General features: G+C 47.4%; 1 protein-coding gene across 1 annotated transcript in view; it reads right to left on the minus strand.

The window, feature by feature from the left end:
* Positions 1-20,651, minus strand: part of LOC138447847 (potassium channel subfamily T member 2-like) — a 1,314,520-nt gene that overhangs the window by 917,974 nt on the left and 375,895 nt on the right. The window contains exons 3-5 of the mRNA XM_069604273.1: positions 3,970-4,072; positions 2,786-2,839; positions 2,338-2,386 (exon numbers count right to left, since the gene is read on the minus strand). Of these exons, the coding sequence (XP_069460374.1) occupies positions 2,338-2,386; positions 2,786-2,839; positions 3,970-4,072 (206 nt within the window). The remainder of the gene's footprint in view (positions 1-2,337; positions 2,387-2,785; positions 2,840-3,969; positions 4,073-20,651) is intronic.

Genomic DNA, 20,651 nt, shown 5'->3' on the forward strand with positions numbered 1-20,651 from the left:
AAGCATGGACCCGGGGATCAAACCTGTGTTGCTCCACGTCGTCTTGCTTCCAAGACGAGCGTGTTGCACCTGAGCTATCCTCCTGAGACGTTAGAGACCCCTAAAACTAGAGCTTGGAGACCAATATGTGCTCTATTATTGAGTAGCTGAAGCAAACTCCTGTAAAGAATGTTTATGTTCTCATCTAAGGCAGTGTCAGGAGCCCGGGGATGACTAAATCTAGTTGACTCACCAATCTTGTGTATTAATTGTATGAAGACTATAAATTGCACACCTAGTGGGGAACCAAGGGATCCGCTGTTCAAAGGGAATGCCACAGGGGATACAAGTATGGTACTGGGTAGCCATATATTCATAATTATGGCCCTCATTATGAGGTTGCCCGAGGGCCTTCCGGCAACCTTGGTTTACCGTTTCCACCACCCGATATCTTGGTACTACCGGGATATTACGGGCGACGGAGGTATGGGATGTTCCCATTCCTGTGGAGTCCAAGGACTCCACAGGAAAGTGAACACTGAAGCACTGACACCACTGGTATTATCTGCCGGTAGATGCCTGAACCTTTTTCCGCACTGGCATTGCCGTAATGAGGCCCTATGTCTCCTATCCATAACTCCACTGTTTGCAGATCTTTCAAGTTCTGGCTTAATAGTTACGCTGAAATCCGCTCCAAGGTTCAGAACACGCCTCTCACACGACTGGAAATCCTGAGCTAATTGTTTGGATAGTTACCATGTCCAATATTAGTGGCATAAACGTTGACTTTGACATATGTGATCCCTTCATGATCCCTCTGTACTTTCAGAATTGACTTCTCAGTGTCCTATTTAGTTCACTAGATTTCAATCATTACATTTTTGAATTCCCAGTCTAAAGAACCGCTCTTCACTAAGGCCAAGTCTTCCCCAATAAGATGCGTCTTTCTGGAGTAGTATTGAAAGTGCCTTGGTCTTGCTCAACTGGGAGCCCATTGTATTTCTCTCACAGGGGAATTCAGCCCTTTGACATTCCAGTTCACAATCCTAATTTTTCTGTTCTTCACTCATGGATGTTTGTCTGGTCAAGACCCTTTGTATCTAAAAAGAAAAAAACAATAAAAAAATGATACGTCGTGACTCGAAAATCAGTCAGAACTACCCGATCCATAGACACGATATTGGTAGTCTTCCCGAAAATAAAACGTGATAGAGGAAATGGACGCTCTTTCCCTGTGTTGGCAGCACGTTTTTGGAACAAGCTCCTGCTAGAATTATGGTTAGAGAAGAACGTACTCACCTTCAGGATGAAGCTGAAGACATTCCTGTTTAGCTACATAGTTCCCCTCCCTATTGACTGTTGTGAAATGTTCATAGGCTGATGTGTTTCTGTTTTCTTCCCACGCCCTGATGCCTGTGCGCTTTCGGCGCTTAAAAAGTACATACATACATACATAAATTCCTTCCAATTTGTGAGCCACAGAGCAAAGGCCTCTCTTACATGAATAGTTAACATGAGGGTAAATGGTTAAGACGTGGCAAAAACATATAAGGTAAGTCTCATTGACTCCTTCATTCTTGTAAATTAAAAACTTGCCTAGAAATCATGAAAGTTGATAGTGGTTGTGAAGCACTCCCCTTCTGCCTGGAGGCACATCCATTCCCCTTTTCTCAGGGATTAGATGTTGCACACGCCGGGGCCTCTTTCCACTCCACACCTGTACCCATCTCTAACCAACCAGTTATTCCCAGAGTACCCCAGAGTTGAGAGGCCTTAAGTGTTGTCTAAATCCTTAATCCAAACCCATCCACTCCGTACCCAGACGTATAGTCCATTAAATAGTCTGGACTTCTCCCTGTTACTCTCCTCAATTGAGCCTCCTGGGCCGAAGCCCCTGAATCCCACCCTACATTAGTCATAAGCCTTCAAAGTGCATTTCAGGTGCTACGTTCTGCCAGGGGGGCACTGCACCCATTTCGTGGTAATGGCGGTACAAACATGTCCTGGTCACCCAAGTAATGCTACCACCCCCTTTATCTGCTCTCCCCTTTGTCTCCACCCGGAGAAACAGGTAAAGTGGTGCAGGGAGGGGCAGGCCACGCAGGTGATCCCTGGAAGAGCCAATCATCATCTTAAGGGGAGCACGCTCCCCATGCCATCACACCGACCAGCACTCTGGATTTCTCAATCAGCCAGCATGCATCTCCAACACACAGACACGTGACTACTCTCAAGGGACCGTGTCCCCAGTGCAGGATCGTTCATATTCTTGCAGGACCCGGGATTTCAGGATTCTCAACCACACCACCTTGAACATGCCACAGGCCAATACATGCATCACTGAGGGGTTCATCTTACCTGCAGCCCCCAGAGGGGCAAAGGCCGGTTTACCCAAATAATGGGGGTCCTGGTGGGGGGAGAAGACCATAAAAGTGTTACTGTTCATCAACTAGCATGTTTCTTTCAATTCCCATCGTACAGTTAACCAAAGTACCCCCCAACCCTCTCCCACACATGAGCATCATTGCACGGGCCCATCACAGAGATGACAAAGACAGGCAACATTACAGATAGTTGGCTCCTGGACAGGCATTAACAGAAACCAAAGATCTGCCACAGGCAGAACAACACTCATGACAGCAGTAGATGGCATGGTCAGTCACACAGGGCAAAGGAAGCTTTCTAGAGAATGCAACATTTAAAGGGCACCGGAAAGCCACAGATGCAGAAGAGGCTTGCCACACACCGGCACCACTAGCACATAGGACATTAACATGAGAGAGACAAGCCAGAGTGTGGAACTTACCAGTCAAACTTACTGAGCTGCAGTATGGAGTGGTTCTGTTTGGGGCATTCCCAGCTGCATTGAAAAGAGAACACAGAAGAAAAGGAGAACAAATGAACCAGAGCATCATGGGTAACAGAAATTGAGTCAGGGTTCCACTTGTCATTGTCCTCTGTAGGGCACTGTGGGGAAAGGTGCAGTTCTTGGGTCATGACATACACATGCCACCTCACAATATAGAGGTGGCCTCCATGTCTATGTGTGACCCTCCCTGATCTATTACCAAAGAGGCATAGCCGTGACCACCAACCAATACAGTGGGGAAACGGGGAGGGAATGTATTGGAATGAAGTTCATCTTCCAATGTTCTCCAGCATGGAAACCTTCCCACACTCGCTGCCTTAGAAGTGTCTTCTCCGGTCATCAGGAAGGGCACATTTCTGTGGTGAGGACACTCTAAGGTCACGAATCTGCTGATGACCCCAGCCTGCACACAGCAGTTACCATAGTTAAGGAACTTCTTTGTCCAGCATGGCATTGGCCTCTTCCTCATGTTCCTAACCTTAGAAAACCTTCCTTGGGATCAGGAGACCCTTTCGATCACAGGGAGGATCTGAAAGTTCATAACTCTAAGGAAACTAGTCATGCTTGAGAAATACTGTTACGGGTAAGTAACGTTCTTCTCCAGCCTGGCTCTCTTTCAGATTCATTTGCCCTCCATCGCAGGACCTAGTAAGCAGCAGCGAAGGCATTCATAGGTTTTGGAAAGAAGGAAGCTTCCTTGGTGGAGAACAATTGTTGCAGGTAAGTTTCTTTCCCCTGGGAGGGATGAAAGGTGATACAAGGTCTATTAAATATGTGTTTTAATTTACAGTATATAGGCAGCTTAGCAATACATCATCAATTAGATGTTAGAAAGTCGTTATACAGGGGCATAAGTACAATGCATTGAAAATAACGGCTGGTGTAGTCAGGGCAGTCTTGGGGTCCTTCTGTGTAGTTATTTCAGCAAAGACCAAGCATCCATCAATGAGGTCACGCACAGATCCTATCCCAGTGGGGTTCCAATGGCTTCGAGGGGCGCATCTCTGCAGTGAAAGGATCTGCTCCCAGATCTAAGTTGCCCCTGTCTAGATGGCTGCAGAAACGGGTTATAGAGGCGCCAGTAAACTCTTTCCCTAGCCCACAACAACAGTAGCACTCACCAGCCTCCTCTGCCCTCCTGAGGGTCATCCAGCAGCACTCGAACTATGTACAAGAGACAGCTCAGCAGCTTCAGGGAGAAGTTGAACAGACGCACCCGCAAACCTAGAACACAGGAGAGGGGTAGGTGTGAGTGGAAGGTGCAGGGGGGTGAGTTACAAAACATTGGTAGGAATGAGTGAAAGGTGCCGTGCGTGGAGTGTTCTCTAGGCATGTGTTGGTGTGAGTGAAAGATAAATAGGGTCCTTGTTTAAAGGACATGGTTAGAAGAGAGGGAAGATGCAGATGCGGTGGTGAGCTAGAAAGGCACGGATAAAAGTGAGTGTAACGTGCCAGCGGTGGTGAGTTGGAAATGCCTGGTTAGGAGTGAGTGAAAGGTTCATTGGTTGGTAAGTTTAAAAAGCATGGTTAGGAGACAGTGAAAGATGCAGAGGTGCTGGAGAACTAGACAAGCCTTGTTAAGAGTTAGTGAAGATGCTGGGGCCGTGAGTTACGAAGGCATGTTAAGGAGTAAATGGAGGGTGCCGCGGGTGGTAAGCTAGAAACGCGCAGTTACGAGGGAATGAATGGTGCAGGAGTGGTATGGTGCAAAACATGTATAGAAGTGAGTGAAAGGTGAGAGGTATAAGGACTTAGGCAAATTAAACCGCCAATGTGGTGTGTTTGATAGGTATGTTTTGGAGTGAGTGAAAGGTACATGGGGTGGTAATTTAAAGAACATCTTAAGAAGGGAGAGAAAGGTGCAGAGGTGGCGGTGACCTAGAAAAGCATGGTTAGGAGTGAGTGAAAGCTTTAGAGGTTGTGAGTCAAAAGGTCATGTTTAGGAGTTGTGAAAGATGCAGGGCTGTTGAGCTAGAAAGGCATGGTTAGAATTGAGTGAAAGGTCCAGGGGAAGTTGTGAGCTAAAATGGCATGGCTATGAGTCAGTGAAAGATGCAGGGGGTGGTGACTTAGAAAGACCTGGTTAGAAGTGGATGAAAGGCGCCAGGGGTAATGAGTTAAATTGGCATGTTTAGCAGCGAGTGAAAGGTACAAGGGCAGTGGTAAACTAGAAAGGCCTGGTGAGGAGTGAGTGAAAGTTACAAGGGGAGTGGTGAGCTAGAAAGGCTTGGTTAGGAGTGAGTGAAGAGTGCAGTCGGAGGGTGAGTGAGAAACCTCTGGGCTGGAATTAGTGAAAGGAGAGAGGTACAGCGGCAAGAGTGAGTGAAAGCTGGAAGGGTGGTGAGATAAAAGGCACGCTAAGGAGTGCGTGGAAGGTGCAGGGGGTGGGGAGTTAGAAGGACATTTTTAGGAGTGAGTGAAAGGTACATGGGGTGGTGAATTAGAAAGGCATGGGTAGGAGTTAGAGAAAGGAAAGATTTTAGAGGCAAAGTGAGTGGAGGCTGCAGGGGTGGTGTGCTAGAGATGCATGGGTGGGAGTGAGTGAAAGGGTAGCAGTGACTGAGAGATATAGGGCTGTCAGGGTAGAGTGAAGGGTTGAGAGACAGCAGAAGTAGACGCGAGAGGGTTAATGACAGGAGCCTTCGAGGAAGCAGCTCATTCCTAGAAAGGAGAGGCGAAGGAGTAAGAGTGATGTCAAGTGAGCTGTCAAAATGTTGAATATTGATAGAGTTCACATGTAAAGAAACATATTCTGTCATGTTTGGGGCGGTGGGTTCTTAAGGGATAGGTAGACAGGAGAATAACATGCATGTCAGAGTATTGCTCTACAATGTTATGCTATACTTGCCTATTAAGAATGGTATGGTGATCACACCATGCGTGCTTCAACTCTGAGATGCAAGTTATAGTATCACAACGTGTGTACAATATGGAGAAAATGGCAGATATAAGGTGCCTTATTGGTTTTACAAAACAGAATGCGACTTCCTCCAGCAAAAGCCATGATAGAGAATTTTCAACGTCAATACATTCGGATTTAAATGAAGGCAACAATTCACAGAAACATTTGAGAGTTGACAAATGAACTCACCATTTACTACATGTTAACCATAAAGGAAGTTATTATAACATTAAAAAGGCTGCAAGCCTTGAAAAAGCACAGCGTGCGAAACTGGGTGGAACATGGAGTTCTATGGACACTGTTTCTATTTAGGACCCAACATCATCTGAAGAGAGTCCAATCCATCTTTTCCTTTGTGGCAATGTAATCTGGCTCCAGCTTTACCAGCTCGGTGGCTACTCATTGATTTGCAGAGGGCCACACATTGCGATAACTCGAATAACAGTTCATTAGCAGCTGGGAAATGTTTTTCTTTGACATTTATTCAATCATGGTACACGTGGTAGGCCTATATTTTAGGGTCTCCATTTTTGCTGTACATGTAATTTACTCAAAGGGACTTATTCGCAAACCTCGCACTCAATGACGTCCATCTGTGGGTTTAAAACAGGACCCGAAACATTATTAACAACATTGAAAAATGTGTGTTTGTCATAACTTCTTTGTTATTTGTTGCATGGAATAATTAGATAATGTGGCATTGGTTTTTTCTGTGTCGAGTGAGGGATTTAACAACAAAAGAAAAATGCAAACTTTGTGCCGCAGACCGCTGTTGTGGAATGGCCTTGAGTTGCCCCAGGAAGAGCAATGTTTGTTTCAGTAAAGTTTCAATAAAGATATTCAATGCAGTTTCCGCAACCAACATGAAGGTAGGACTGTGCGTAAACGTCCAAGCAGCATTGATATTTGCAGAAGGTATCGCGCGACGCTAACGTATGCTCCACTGTAAGTTGAAGTAGGAGGAGACTCCTTCTGGAAGGGCGGTAGGGCCGGCAAATCTTGCCACACTGCCTTTGCAAAAAGCACACAGTCTGCATTGCCACTGCGAGTGAAGTATGGGTCAGTGGTAATGCTGAATGCTATGTGCTGTGGAGGCCGGGAACTGCACTTTCAAGCTCTTCTAACCCAAGGTCGGAGGATTATTAGGCAAGTCCCAGTTATACAATTTATTGCGTTTTTAATGCCCTAGACATTTTATAATTATAATTACAATTGGTTATTTATAACACGCTTAATACACAGATGTTTGTAAGCCAAGACCCGGGGATCAGACCTGTGTTGCTCCACATCTTCTTGCTTCCAAGGTGAGCACGTTGCCCCTGAGCTATCCTCCCAAAACCCTCCTGAAATTGGCAATCGAATTGATCCCTGCAATCGAGGCGATGAATACAAAGATTGACGCACAACTGTAGTACTTGAGAGAGAGGGACTACTCTGGAATCAACATTGGAATCAAGGGATGAGTAGATGCGTGAACTCCGGTTCCATTTTAAGGCCTCAGTCGCTATGGAAAGAACACATTGCATGAATTATGAAATTTGTGAGAATTTTGGCTTTCTTCCAGTTAACGATAGGAAACGCCTTGGGCTCAGCTAAACTTGGAACATCAGTGAGTAGTAGTGAGTAACAAGCAGGCAAACTGCCAAGCTTCTATGTAGTTATTCATTGCACAGGTAGTATATGTTGCGACTTGACCCCTCGCTTAGTTTTATTTTTCAGATGTTGGCCTTTTAGTAGTTATAGATCAATGAGCTGTGAGGTGTCAGCGGGGATGTCCCTATCTAGCAAACAAAACTAAAGAAGGATGATCTTGAGTCCAAAAAGTCAACACTCATACTAAAGCAAACATCTAAATAATGCAAGGAATATTTGGCAATCTTCAATTCAACAACCCCAGTGCAAAAGATCAAACATATATGTTTCAAAGAGTACTCCTTGTGACCAGGGTTGTGTTCCCTTCCCCTGGTTCAATGCAGGAACACTCATAGAAAAGTTCTGATTCAACAGAGTTCTATGCAGTCCAACACAAAAGTTCCTTTTCTCCCAGTACGACCTCCCCTTGGATAAAGTAAATGTCTCTTTCATAAACACATGTTCCCAAAAAGCAAAGCATTTCTTGTTCACAATATCCTACTTGGTGAGGCAAATGTCTCTCTCAAAACACACTTGTTCCACTTTAAAGCAATTGATATCTTCCACGATAACCTTCTTGACAAGACCAATGCCTTTCTCAGCATACAACAGTTAATCAATCAAGGAAAGTGTTCTCTTCAAGATATAGAGCGATTATTAGCATACCACACTTCTTGCAATGGAATACTTTGTCAGGATAGCAAACAATTTCTTCTTGTTAAGCAACAGCTTGTAAGGAAATTATAGTAGGGGTAGCACTTTCTTTCTACCACACTTTTTGCCACAAATACAGTGTTTCAAAGCATCTTCTTCTTTCCTGGTCCACTCGCCTGCCAGGACTAACTACTACTTATCCCTTTCCTGGTTTACTCGTTCACCAGGATAACAATTCCTACAATTACAATTGCTCACAGTGGCAATATTTGGTCCACAAATCTCCTCATCAGCATCCCACGAGAGGAGGGTTGAACCATGCCTGCCTCTTTTTATAGTCTCTTGACTCTTGGCAAAATTGGTTATAGGTTTTCCCCTAATTGGTAACCCACCAAAGAGGAATTATGTCTGTGTTGATTCTTTGCTGCTTCTGTAGAGCCTTTTGGCTGTTGACAATGCGGGCTATAGGCTTCACCTTATTGGTGTCCCATAAAAGAGGAATTATTGCCTGCTCGCCGTTGTATTACTTCCTTTATTCGGTATTCAAAATGATCATTTGTTGTCAAATGATCTTCTCAGAGTGCTCCGGGGTCACCTCTGCATTGAGGCCAACTCACTGGTCTGACTTGGGATCTCTGCTTCTTGGATAACTGAGGCAGCAGACTTCCCGTGGTCTGCCTGTTCTCCTGACAGTGTCCGCTTGACTTTAGTAGACTGCTTCTTCCTTCGCTGACACTCCAGTAGCTCTGGCACTTCTCTGATTCACCTTGCACCTCACAGCGTCGCCCGCCTGAATCGAGCACGTCTCCCCTTCAGCTGGCCTTCCTTTGCTGTTGCCGCTTCCCGCTGTAAACACTCTGCACGGTTTTATGGCTGCAAGTTTCGCATTGACACCAGCTGGGCTTCCTGCTGCTTTCACAGCGACCTCAGCACTCCGGTCTGTTTCAGCTACGCCGTTCACACTTTCTCTTAGCTGAAATTCATTTCTCCATTTAAATGTCTCACTCAGGTGGTTTTCTATACAGCAATTTGACCGCTCATTCTGGTTAGCTGTCCTCTTCCTCGTCCCAGTACTATGGGTATTCTGGATCATGAAGTCCCAATTGTCTTTTTTTAAAAACCTTTATATTTTAGTTTTTATAACAAACACTTGTCTTACAGTATCAGGACATCTTGGAATCAAGGTTAAACAGCACTTAGTAACACAGGTACATAAATCACAATCCCCAACTCTACAATACTGCCCGTAATTCTCTTTCCCTGCCCCGCATTCATACCATAAACGTTACCTCTTACCCCTGTCTAATATAGTGACACATGTCTATGCTCTGAACACCTCATGGTGGTCGTAAGTCCGGGTTCAGCTCCAGCTTATCCCAAGCCGCATGCCACACAGAGTATCTCAACTCTGCGCCTTGCCTTGAATAGCACCGGACATTTCAATCCATTTCAGCCCTGACCCATTTACGAATGGGTCTTCACCAGTCTCCCAGCCCGGGCCCCCTGATGCCTTCCAAACCATGGCAGTTGTTCTTCTGGGTAAGAGACACCCCAGTGCCAGGGCACTAACCACCCTCTTGCCTCGTCTGCCCTTCTCTCGCAGTAGAACCCCCTGCAAGCAGTGTTTGATCATTAACTGAACCCTCACTGCAAACAGGTTAGGTAGCTGAGAGCAGACAACCCCCCAGAAGCCCACCACCCGATCACACTGCCACCACATGTGGAGGAACGTGCCGACCTCGCTCCCATACCTCCAGCACGTTGATTCCCCTCCCTCTGTCATGTTAGCAACCCTAAACGGTGTGATACATGCACGCCGAACAATCTTACATTGTATCACTGAAATGTAACCTTCCTGGAAACCCACTTTGCATGTTCAAGGGCCCTGACCCTCTCACCATCTGAGAGTTGGCCACCCACATCCTTCTCCTATCTGAGTTTGAGCCCCAGCGACAGGTCGTCCCCCTCCTTCCTATTGGCCGCATACAGTCCAACACACACTTCGCCCCTTCCCCCAGCTGCAAGAGAGTTTCATGGATATGCAGCTGCCCAGGAAACACTCCCACGCTGCTCCGACCCCAGCCATCACAGTGGCGACCTCCAAGAAATGTGTGTGCGCAGAAGGACAGGCCAACCTAAATTCTCCATACGGAATGGCCCTATCACCTACATGAAGGTCACCTAGAATCCCAGCGCTCCCCAGTTGCCTCTCCAGCTCCCTCGTGCTGCAGATCCTCATCCCCTTTAGTCTGTTACCTCCCAGCGGCACCACCGGTAAGAAGGGGAAGCTCTGTCCCGCTTTCCACCAAACCCAAATAATGGTCCCCACCAGAGTTAGCAGATCTGCCAATTCTCTGTCCCTTCCTCCCAATAGTTCTAGTTCTTGCCTAGGTTCGGTCTCTTTCGTGACCCACCTCGTGTTGCGGTCTTTATGCAGCTGGGCAAAGCAGTCCACCACGTGCTGCAAAATAGATGCTCAGTAATATTCAACGCCCCCTTTGCCTGCCAGAAGGTGTAGAGTACTCAGGGCAATCCTTACGGTCTCCCCCTTCCACAGCAGCCTAGATACGGTGCTATGTAGCGAACGGCGGCCCATAGCTTTCACCAACATAGGCATAACCTGAAAGACGCTTTGAAACACCTTGTGTATAGGCGCTATACAAATAATCAATTAAATTTAATAATCTAGGCTGCATAATCATTTTAACTAAGGCCATTCGGGCCATCGAGGAGGTAGGGAATTTGATCCAAAATTCCATGAGCTTCTCAAATGCCACCATCAACCTCCCAACAATCTTCTCGTACATACAGTCCCAGTCAGCGATAACCATTATCCCCAAGTACTTGAACCTATGACCGGTCTCTCCATCATGTCCCAGCCCCTCATTGTCACCTTTGGGCGACACGTACTTGGATTTATTAACCTCCAGGACAGATAGCCCCCAAAATTCATTGATAGTTTACATGGCTAGTCCCAGGTTCACATCCAGCTTCTGCATGTAGAGTAGCACATCACCTGCATGTAACAATATAGAATGTCTGAGCCCACCCAGTGACAAGCCCATTTCCTCGTGTCTGCGGCAGTACACCCTCCCCAGAGGCTCTATGACCAGCGTACATATCAGCGTGGAGAGCGGGTATCCCTACCCGGTCCCTCTATGTACATTCCAAGCAGTGGAGATCACCCCATTTACCTGCACCCTTGATGTCGAACCTTCATATAGCAACGTCACCCACTCAATAAAACTAGCCCCCAGCCCCAACCTCTCTAGAACCATCCATTGAAAATCCCAAGAGACCGAGTCAAATGCCTTGTACGAGTCCGGGCTGACCACCGCCAATCTCTCCCTGGTACGCCTATGCTTGTCCAGGACCAATAGCAACTGCCGTAAGTTGTCCATGGTAGCCCTCCCCGGGATGAACCCAGTCTGGCTGCTGTGGACCAGGGTCTGCATAACCGGGGCCAGGCAGGTCGCCAACACATGGCTAAGTATCTTGACATCCATGTTTAGCATGGGCAGGGGTCGATAAGGTTCACATTCGGCCGGATCCCTCCCCTCCTTGGGTAAGGTTATTACCAGGGCCTCCAGCATGGACACTGGCCGACCTCCTCTTGACTTAGCTTCTAGGAAAACCTCCAGTAACTTAGGAGTCAGTATCTCTGCAAATTCTCAGTATACTTCAGCTGAGATCCCGTCCATCCCAGGGGTCTTACCACCGGAAAGACCACTAATTGCCCGAACTACCTACTGCACATCCATCTACCAGATAATGGCACAACAGATTGGGCAAGAGGGAAAGGCATCTAAGGAAGTGGTGAGATGGTTTGAATAATTTCTCAAAGATAGATCACAAAGGGCTATACTGGATGGATTTATTTCTCAGATGGTGGAGCTGGAATGTGGGGTCCCTCAGGGTACCTCCCTATCCCCCCTCATTTTCAATCTGTATTTTCAGAATATTTAAAACGTATTGCTTGCTGTTTCATTCATATGCAGAAGATTCACAGCTACATAAGGAACTAAAGGATAGTCAGGATGCCTTTGAAAGAATAAATCAATGCATGGAAGAACTCAAGGAGTGGATGACTGATAACCAGCTACAGTTAAATGCAGCAAAGACAGAATTCATACTGTTCGGTCTAAAGAGTAAAACGTCACAGGAAAGACAAAATCCCCCAACACCAATTCTAGGTGAACAATTGCAGTATGCCAAGAAAGTTAAAAACCAAATCTGCTGGTGGCAAGAGAATTTGGGGAGTGAGAGTCAGGTGGGAGCAAAGGTAAAAACAGTAAACTTTGCATTGTGCTCACTACGGAGTATATTACCCTATATTCCAATGGAACACAGGGCAGCTGTGGTGGGGGCAATGACTAACCCCCCACTTAGACTACTGCAACAGTTTGTTAGCGGAAATTCCAAAACAACAAATAGACAGACTTCAGAAAGCGCAGAATGCAGCAATTAGAGTAATCGGGAACCTTAAAAAACGGGATCATGTCTCATCAATGCAGAGATCCATCCAGTGGTTGAGAGTGGAGGATAGAATCAAGTTTAAGATGGCATGCCTAGTCTTTAAATGCTTGAAGGGGCTGGAACCCGCGTATTTGGCTGATAAGATTACACCATCTCATCCCAAAAGGAACTTACGTTCAGAGGATAACTTCCTGATTTGTACTCCACGGACTAAATGTGTATCTAGAGGAGATAGAAGTTTTTGGAGCCTATGGCCCCAAAGTCTGGAATTAAGTCCCTTTGGAAATCAGAACTTGTGAAACGTTGGACATCTTTAGGAAGAAAATAAAGGAGGAAAATGACTGAATTAGAACTCTATTGTTAGTTCTTCCTTTTTGCTATTTAATACCGATCTTAGTTGTCATCTGCCCCCGAATACAGTTCATTCTGTCTGGTGCGCGTTATAAATTCTTCAAAATCTAAAATCAAAATCACCCCCCCCGCCCCCATCGCTCCATCTGCTGCTTCTCCAGACCCACTAACTCAGCCCCATTTATCCATTGCTTTGCCTGCTGGGCATTAACCCCTTCCTGTTCCTGATACAACTCAGAGTAAAAGTCTTGGAATGCAGCGCATATCTTCCAATTACTCGTTGCAACTGACCCATCGGTCCCCATATCCCCTCACACTGACACGTCCCCCTTCTTTTCTAACCAACCAGCCCAGCAATTTACCTGCCTTGTCTCCCTAGGCATGCTGCCGTGAAACCAACCCAGCATAAGGGTGAGCATTCAAGCGGTTCCCGCGCTTCATAGAGAAGGCTCCTTGCGACATTCATCTCCTCAGATTGGGCCTTCCCTCTCACCAGATCCTATTCCAGCTGCGCCACTCTTAACTCGAGTTGCCTGATTTCCTGCATAAGGACCCTGGCTACTCCCGCACTAGTGGGTATACACCGCCTACTGATACAAATCTTCACGGCTTCTCATCCAGTTGATCTACTCTCAATAGTGCCTCAGCTATTTTCAATAAACTGACGGATGTTGTCACCCAGTTAATTCCTGAATCCTGCGTCCTCCAGCATCCGATTATCAAATGTCCACTTAGGAGCGAGCGGGTGAACGTCTCTCTGAATTAGCTCCACCAGGCGAGGCGAGTGGTCTGACAGGGACCTTTCTAGGTACTCCACCGTGTGCAACCAATCCACCGTGTGCAACCAATTCTCTTCCCGTAAAGTGTAATCAATTCGCGAATAGGAGCCGTGGAACGCAGAGAAGTAAGAGTAGCTACACTCACTCCCATGGAGCACCCTCCAGGCATCTTTCAGGCACATGTCATCCACCACCCTCACTCGAGCTTTCGTTGCCGTACCAGTCGGCCTAGCTGCCGCAGTAACCACATCCAATGTGCATTCAGTACACAGTTGAGGTCCCCAACCCAGAGAGGCCATGCATCACTGTGGAACACCAGCAAGTCCTGCATGTCATGAAAGAACTCTGCTTGGGCTACATTAGGGGCTTAACACCCCAGTATGAACAGCAACAGTCCCAGCAACTCCCCCCACCATCCCCACATTTCTACCCTCCTAGGCCACCATAGATTGCGTGACCTTGAACAGTGCAGCGTCCCTGAACCAGACCAGCACCCCCTGGCATAAGTAGAGAATGTAGTGCAACCAGCACACCACTCCAGCATTTCTGAACCCCCCGCTACTGGTGCGTAACTGGGTGAGTCTCTTAAATGATGGCCGCGTCTATTTTGTGCCCTTGAAGGTATAAACAGATCTTACCCCTTTTTACGACATTATTCAGTCCCCTCACATTCCAACTGAGTATTCTTACTGTAGCCATTCCGTACTGTGCCAGCAATCTATAGCAATCTATACCCGCCCCGTCGGCTCCCTCCCCAATTAACATCCTTGTACCACAGACAAGTGAACCACAAACCAATAACATCCCAATTGTGTCCCCCCCCACCCCACCCGGTACCCAAACCCCCAACCCCAGGGCACACCCCGAATCCCCATCCTCCTCCCAAAATACCTCTCAACAAAGCCTTCCACAACTTCAGGCCCCCCTCAACCCTCACTTACAACCAATCGGCCAGCGACAAAGGCAAAGGTAGACATTAGTGAGTCACCCCGTCTGGCTCGGAGCGGACCCCTACGAACACTCAAATCCCTTCAAAATCCTGCATCTCCTTTACCTTCCAGGACCCCAAGCCCCCACAGAGGGAAATGGCCCCTCCCCTCACACAGGACAAGATCAATACCACCCACCACCCCATGCCACAGCCCTCAACCATTGGTCTCCTCAGCAGCTGGGCCAGAACCCCCACCCTCCACCACATCCAGAGCCCTGCTGCAGTCAGGCCTGATTGGCCCAAATTCCTGCCTCCTTGTGAATGTGCCTTCACTAGACACGCAGATGCTTCCAGCGTCATCCTCCATTGCTGATCTCCCCGGGTTTGTTCCACTCATGCCCCATCCATGGCCCCTCCCGTGCTGGGAGGGCCCCCCATCCACAAACTCAGAGTCCAACCAGTTCCACACCTCGGCCGGTCATTGAAAAAAGTGGGAACGGCCATTTGCAATCACCTTCACCTTCGTAGGATAGAACAGCTTGTATTTCAGACCCAACTCTCTGAGCCTTCGCCTCACTCCATCATAGGATTTACACTGTTTCTGTACCTCTTGGGTGAAGGCCAGAAACACCATGATGCGCATACCTCCCACTGTGCACACTGAGGTACTGCGTGCATCCTGAAGAATCACGTCCCGGTCTCTGTAGTTCAACAGCTTTGCCACAATTGGTCTTGGAGGTGCACCAACAGTGGGCCATCCCAGCGCGCCCTCTCAAAAGTAAACCACCTGGACAACCTCTTGAGCTTCAGCCCATCCACAAAGAGACATTCCAGGTACAGTTCCATCCTAGGACCTTCCTCTCTTTCTGCTATCCCCAGAATCCTTATGTTGCATCGCCTGGATCGGCCCTCAGCTTCTCAAGTGCCCTCGTCGCCATTGCAACCACATTCACTCTAGTCTGCAGCGCCGTTACCACATTTTCAACCTCACCTACCCTTCTTTTTGTTTCTATGACTCTCTCCCCCACCTTCTTGAGGTTCACTCACACTAGCAATAGCTCCACTGTCACAGTCTGCACCTTACCCTCCAGCGAGCTCCTAGAGTCCTGAATGGCGCCCAGTAATTGTCCCATAGTTACTGTCTCCTTTGGCAAGCTACGGCAGGATCCACACCAGTAGACACTTTCTGCTTGAAATGCTTGTTCTTACCCTCCCATGCGCTGCTCTATTTTCTGCCGGCCCTTCACCATCTTTCAGCAGGTTCCTGCCACGTACAGCGCCCAGCACCCCTATTCACCACTCGAACACCACCTCCAGCCCAACCAGGGTGAGTTCTCCTCCAGGCGGGCAGCACCCTAGTGAAGTTGACTCTGCGTATCAAGTCCCACCACTCGGAGGGGCTGCAATTCAATGGTCCCGGCAGCCCTGAACAACGACCCCAGCGCAGGGCTCACACAGCAGAACCTGGCCAGGTACTCACTTTCCAGGCCTATGGTTCTGCCTTTCCCTCAGCACAGGTCCAACCAGTCCACCACTCCAGCTCTCTCACCCCCGCAGCGTCTAGGGGTCATCCCACAGCAGTCATCATGTGCCACCTCCCCCACAAGACATATTGGGTGCCTTAGCGCAGCTGGCGTCCGCTGGGTCCTAAACCAGCAGGACTAGTTCAGGGTGCAGGCCTGCCAACTACACATCAAAGGCCCACTACCAAATTTCATCTCTTCGCCACAGCTAGCCAGAAAATTCGGATTAGCAGTAACCGGCTCCCCCACTGGGAGGTGCACCGCTGCAGGATTTCCTCCTTCGAGGTTCAGTGGGATCCGCATCCCCTATCATCGGCGCTACAATTCAGGCCAACCCCTGGCCTCACCACTGGATGGTCAGTGCAGCTTCACAGCCTGGATCCGGTCGCACATACGCTCCCTCCACAGCTTTCACCAGGGAATCTCCCTGTGCACCACTCTCCAAGGCAGTATCCGGCAGGGCCAGCAGTCCGCCACAGACACTGCTCGTACACCGGCCTCCTTTCATGCTCCACTGCCCGCCTTCCCAGCTCTGCACAACCCGATGCGAGACCTGCACCTCACAGCTCCCAGCAGGAACTAGGCTGGAGTATGTTGGGGCCGGTCCCAGCCACAGCTATGCAGAGAATCATCAACTCAGTGACGGCTCCAATCTCCACCGGCACAGTGCCTCAATCGACACACTACAAGGACAGGTTAATGGCAGGATGTTTTGGGCGCCCGCTCCCAGCCTTACGGAGATCACAGACACCCGGCCATCTTGGAAGGGCTCTCTAGCGCCACCCAAGTCTCTAGTGGCTTTGATCCTTGGGTAATTATTTAGTTTAGATTGTTTTGAAAACTGAGAGCTGTCAGAGTTAGGAAATGTAAAAAAAGGTTTGTGCTCTAACATTGGGATTATGATCTCTATTTAAGATAGTCTTATGACAATTAGAGGGTGTTATAGGTAAGTCCTAAGTCCCCAAGGTGCACATTTTAGCCTGATTATGTGACTTGTCACAGCATCTTTTCTGGGTAGTTTCATGGGAGGGAACTGAACAATGACAACAGGTCATTAGGTATCTGGGAATTATAAAATTCACATCCTTAGCAAAGAATGAATACTGCTTCATTCCTAAAGGAGTTACCACTTCCCCCTGACAGCGCTCTCCTCCCATGTGACTCTCCCTCCTGACCGTCCCTCCTGATTCCACCCCCAGGGTTAGGATCAGGTAGCGGGTGACTTCCCCTGGCCGGAGATCAAACTGACATGCCGAAATCTACTAAAGCTGGCACCCGCTACTACTATCTTTCCGGCTAATTGGGAGGTTACCCTAGAAAGTCATCCTGAAGTTGGGATTATACATTAATATTCTCTTAGCTAATATATGCTCTCTTCCAGCTCACGCCGCTGATGTGCACGACATGTTAGACAGTAAGTCTCCTGGTTTGCTGTGTCTCACTGAGACATGGCTTAAGGGTAGTTCCACCGCGGCTTTAGTCCGGCGGAGAGGAATACAACATAATTCATATGGATCCTATTTCGACCCATTTGGGTGGGGGGGGGGGGCTTGCCATCATTTTTAAATCCAGTTTCCTACTACTACAGATCCCGCTGACACATGACATCAAAATGGAAGCACTTTTGGTCTGTTTTGCAACTTCGCCTTCTTGCTCAGTGCATAGCTTGATTGGTTATAAGTCTCCTGGTTCTTATGATGGGGTTTAACCCCATTTTTCGACTTCATGGCAGACCTTAAATTGATATATTCTCAACTGGTTGTTCTAAGTGATCATAATCTTAAATTCAATTGTGTTGATGTTCCTTCCCTGTCCCTTTTCTTTGAGGCCTTGATGGATTTAAGCTTGGAACACATTGTAGCTGGACCTTCTCATGTACTAGGTAACGCTCTAGATTTGGGTCTTTCGGTTAAAGCCTTAACTGATGTTGTATCGTCTGAACCTGTGTTGGTCCAACAATTCTTTTGTGCTTTTTTCCTTGAAGCTTCCTGGCCACGCTCTTAAAAATCCTGCAACCTTCGCCACACGGCCGAGTTGGCATCCTGTTGATTGTAAGTGCCCTCCTAGCTATTATGGAAGAGGAGTGTATTACCAGCTCCAAAATTAGCTTAACTACCTTGATGAAAGTGTTTAGGCATGCAGAAGATATCGATGCACCCCTTAAAGTGGTCCGCCCTCGTATACGTCGATCCAAGCCTTGGTTTTCAGATGGATTCAGAGCATTCCACCTTAAGGTGAGACAAGCTGAACTCCAGTGGCGCCGTACATATAGGATGACCGAAAAGGCAATCTATCGCCAGTGCTCCAGGAGCTATCATGCTCTATTGTATTAGCGAAACAGGCCTTTTTTCCTCATAAAATAGAAAGTGTTGTTAATCTGCATTTTTCTATTGTTCAGTTATTTATTTATTTATTTATTTATTTATTTTTATATAGCGCGCAAGCAGCCCATGGGCATTGAGGCGCTGTTACTTGCAATAACTTAGTTACATGGTACAGGCATGGTAGCGATTGTTGACACATTATGCAGTATACAGTTAGCGCGGGCTAATCCATTCATTCATACATTCATCCCTTTAGTATGAACTATGTTTAGCACTATGGTTTGTTTTGATCATAGATTGGCATTTGCTGATAGCCATCAGGAAATATGTACACTTGTTATTTTGTATAGCGCTATATATGTTTGTGTGCCAATGCGAAAACGTTCATGCAGCTGAACAGAGCAAATAAATATTATATAGAAGAGAGTTACTTTTGGCAGACACTCTAAGCAGACTGTCAGCTATTCCCAGCACAGAGAAATAACCTTGGTTGTGGGGAAGAGATAGCATGAATGTTCTCGTTCCTGCAGTTAGACTGTCTTGTGCGAAAAGACAGGAATGAAGCGATATGCTTGCTGTTCTTAGAATAGAACATGTCATCGTGAACTAGTACACGGCTATGTTGAAATTATGTATGCACGCACGTAGGTTGCCATAGAATGCTTTCTACGCATGTAATTGTAAAAGGTGTCATCGCTACAATGCTATGCTGTATAATAGTAGTTTGCTGTTCTTCTATTCAGGGGAGAGGGAGAGCCGGCAGAGCCGGCTCAGAGCTAGGGAGCTGGCTGAGTAGCTGGGAGGGTTGGGTTTTCGAAAGTACTCATAGCTAGAGAGTGCAAATTGCTTGTTAGTGATTAGTGACTATTGCCATGCATCAATAAAGATGCTTTCTGTTTGAACTATCCAAATTCTTTGTCTGCCGTGATCTTCTTTTTGGTTTCCTCAGAATAGTATCTTTAGTCTTACAGTGTGCTTAACCAGCCCTGAGAATTGTTTTCAATTGTCAAATCTTTATTCTTCACTGCTGATCTTGCTCCCACAGTTGCCCCTACACAATTACACTGTGATTCTTTGGCCAGGTTCTTTATTACTAAAATGGAAAATATTTGTGATGATATTTGCACGACGGATCAGGGTTTGAGTAGTGTGGACCTTGTCCGGGCTAAGGTAGCGTCTTCTCATAAGTGGTCGGACTTTCCAAGTTTCATCACTGAAATGGTGCGTTAAGCTGCTACGCAGCTTAAATCTGCTGCTCCTTCTAACCCTGTACCCTTGAGGGTCTTGAAGTCCATTATACCAGGTATAATTACCTGGGTAGCTCAAGCTATTAACCTCTCTTGTCAATCTGGCTATATCCCGGCTGAATTGATGCAGGCTATTCGGCTTTTAAAGAAACCGTCTCTGGATTCTTTGCTACCATTTTTCATGAAATTGTTGGAAGCCCTGGTGTCTTTTTCCTTAATTTCTTGAAACTTCTCAGTTCTTGGACCGCTTTCAGTCTGGTTTCCGGCAGGGGCGGGGTATGGAGAGCGCCCTGGTGTCTGTTGTAGATGACATGACCAGGCTGGTTGACGGTGGAGGAGTGAGTGCCCTGATTTTGTTAGATGTTTCAGTGGCCTTCGACACTGTCGACCACTCGATCCTGCAATCCCGCCTGGCCCTGGCAGAATTCTCCTGGACTGTTTGAGTCAGTGCTTGGCGCCCGTGGGGGTGAGGATGAACAGCAATTGGCTGAAGCTGAATGCGGACAAAACAGAGATACTGGTGATTGGCTCCCCCCTAATGCTACTCTTTCGAGTTCTTCCTTCTGGCCTTCAACACTCGGTACAACTCCCATTCCAGCGACAGCAATGAGAAATTTAGGGGTAATCCTGTCCTCCACTCTTTCCATGGCTGCCCAAGTTAGCACTATCTGTAAGACTGGGCATTTTCAGCTGAAGATATTGTGTAAAACTCTACAATTTTTGCCTAGTCACCTGCGTCCGGTGGTTGTGGGTTCATTGAGTCTTAACAGATTAGACTACTGCAGTGCTCTGTTTCTGGTGCAGCCAGTTGGGCTCATCCATCGATTACAGCTGCTTCAAAATAGATCTGCCCGGGTAGCGACCAACTCACCTTATGGAATTCATATTTCTGCGGTTCTACGGTCCCTTCACTGGCTCCTGGTGCATAGGAGAGTGGAGGTTAAGGCACTTTGCCTTGTTCACCGGGCCTAGTATCAGCAGGCG

The sequence above is a fragment of the Ambystoma mexicanum genome, chromosome 3q (genome assembly GCF_040938575.1).
Source record: "Ambystoma mexicanum isolate Mex_15411 chromosome 3q, UKY_AmexF1_1, whole genome shotgun sequence".
NCBI classification, from domain to species: Eukaryota; Metazoa; Chordata; class Amphibia; order Caudata; family Ambystomatidae; genus Ambystoma; species Ambystoma mexicanum.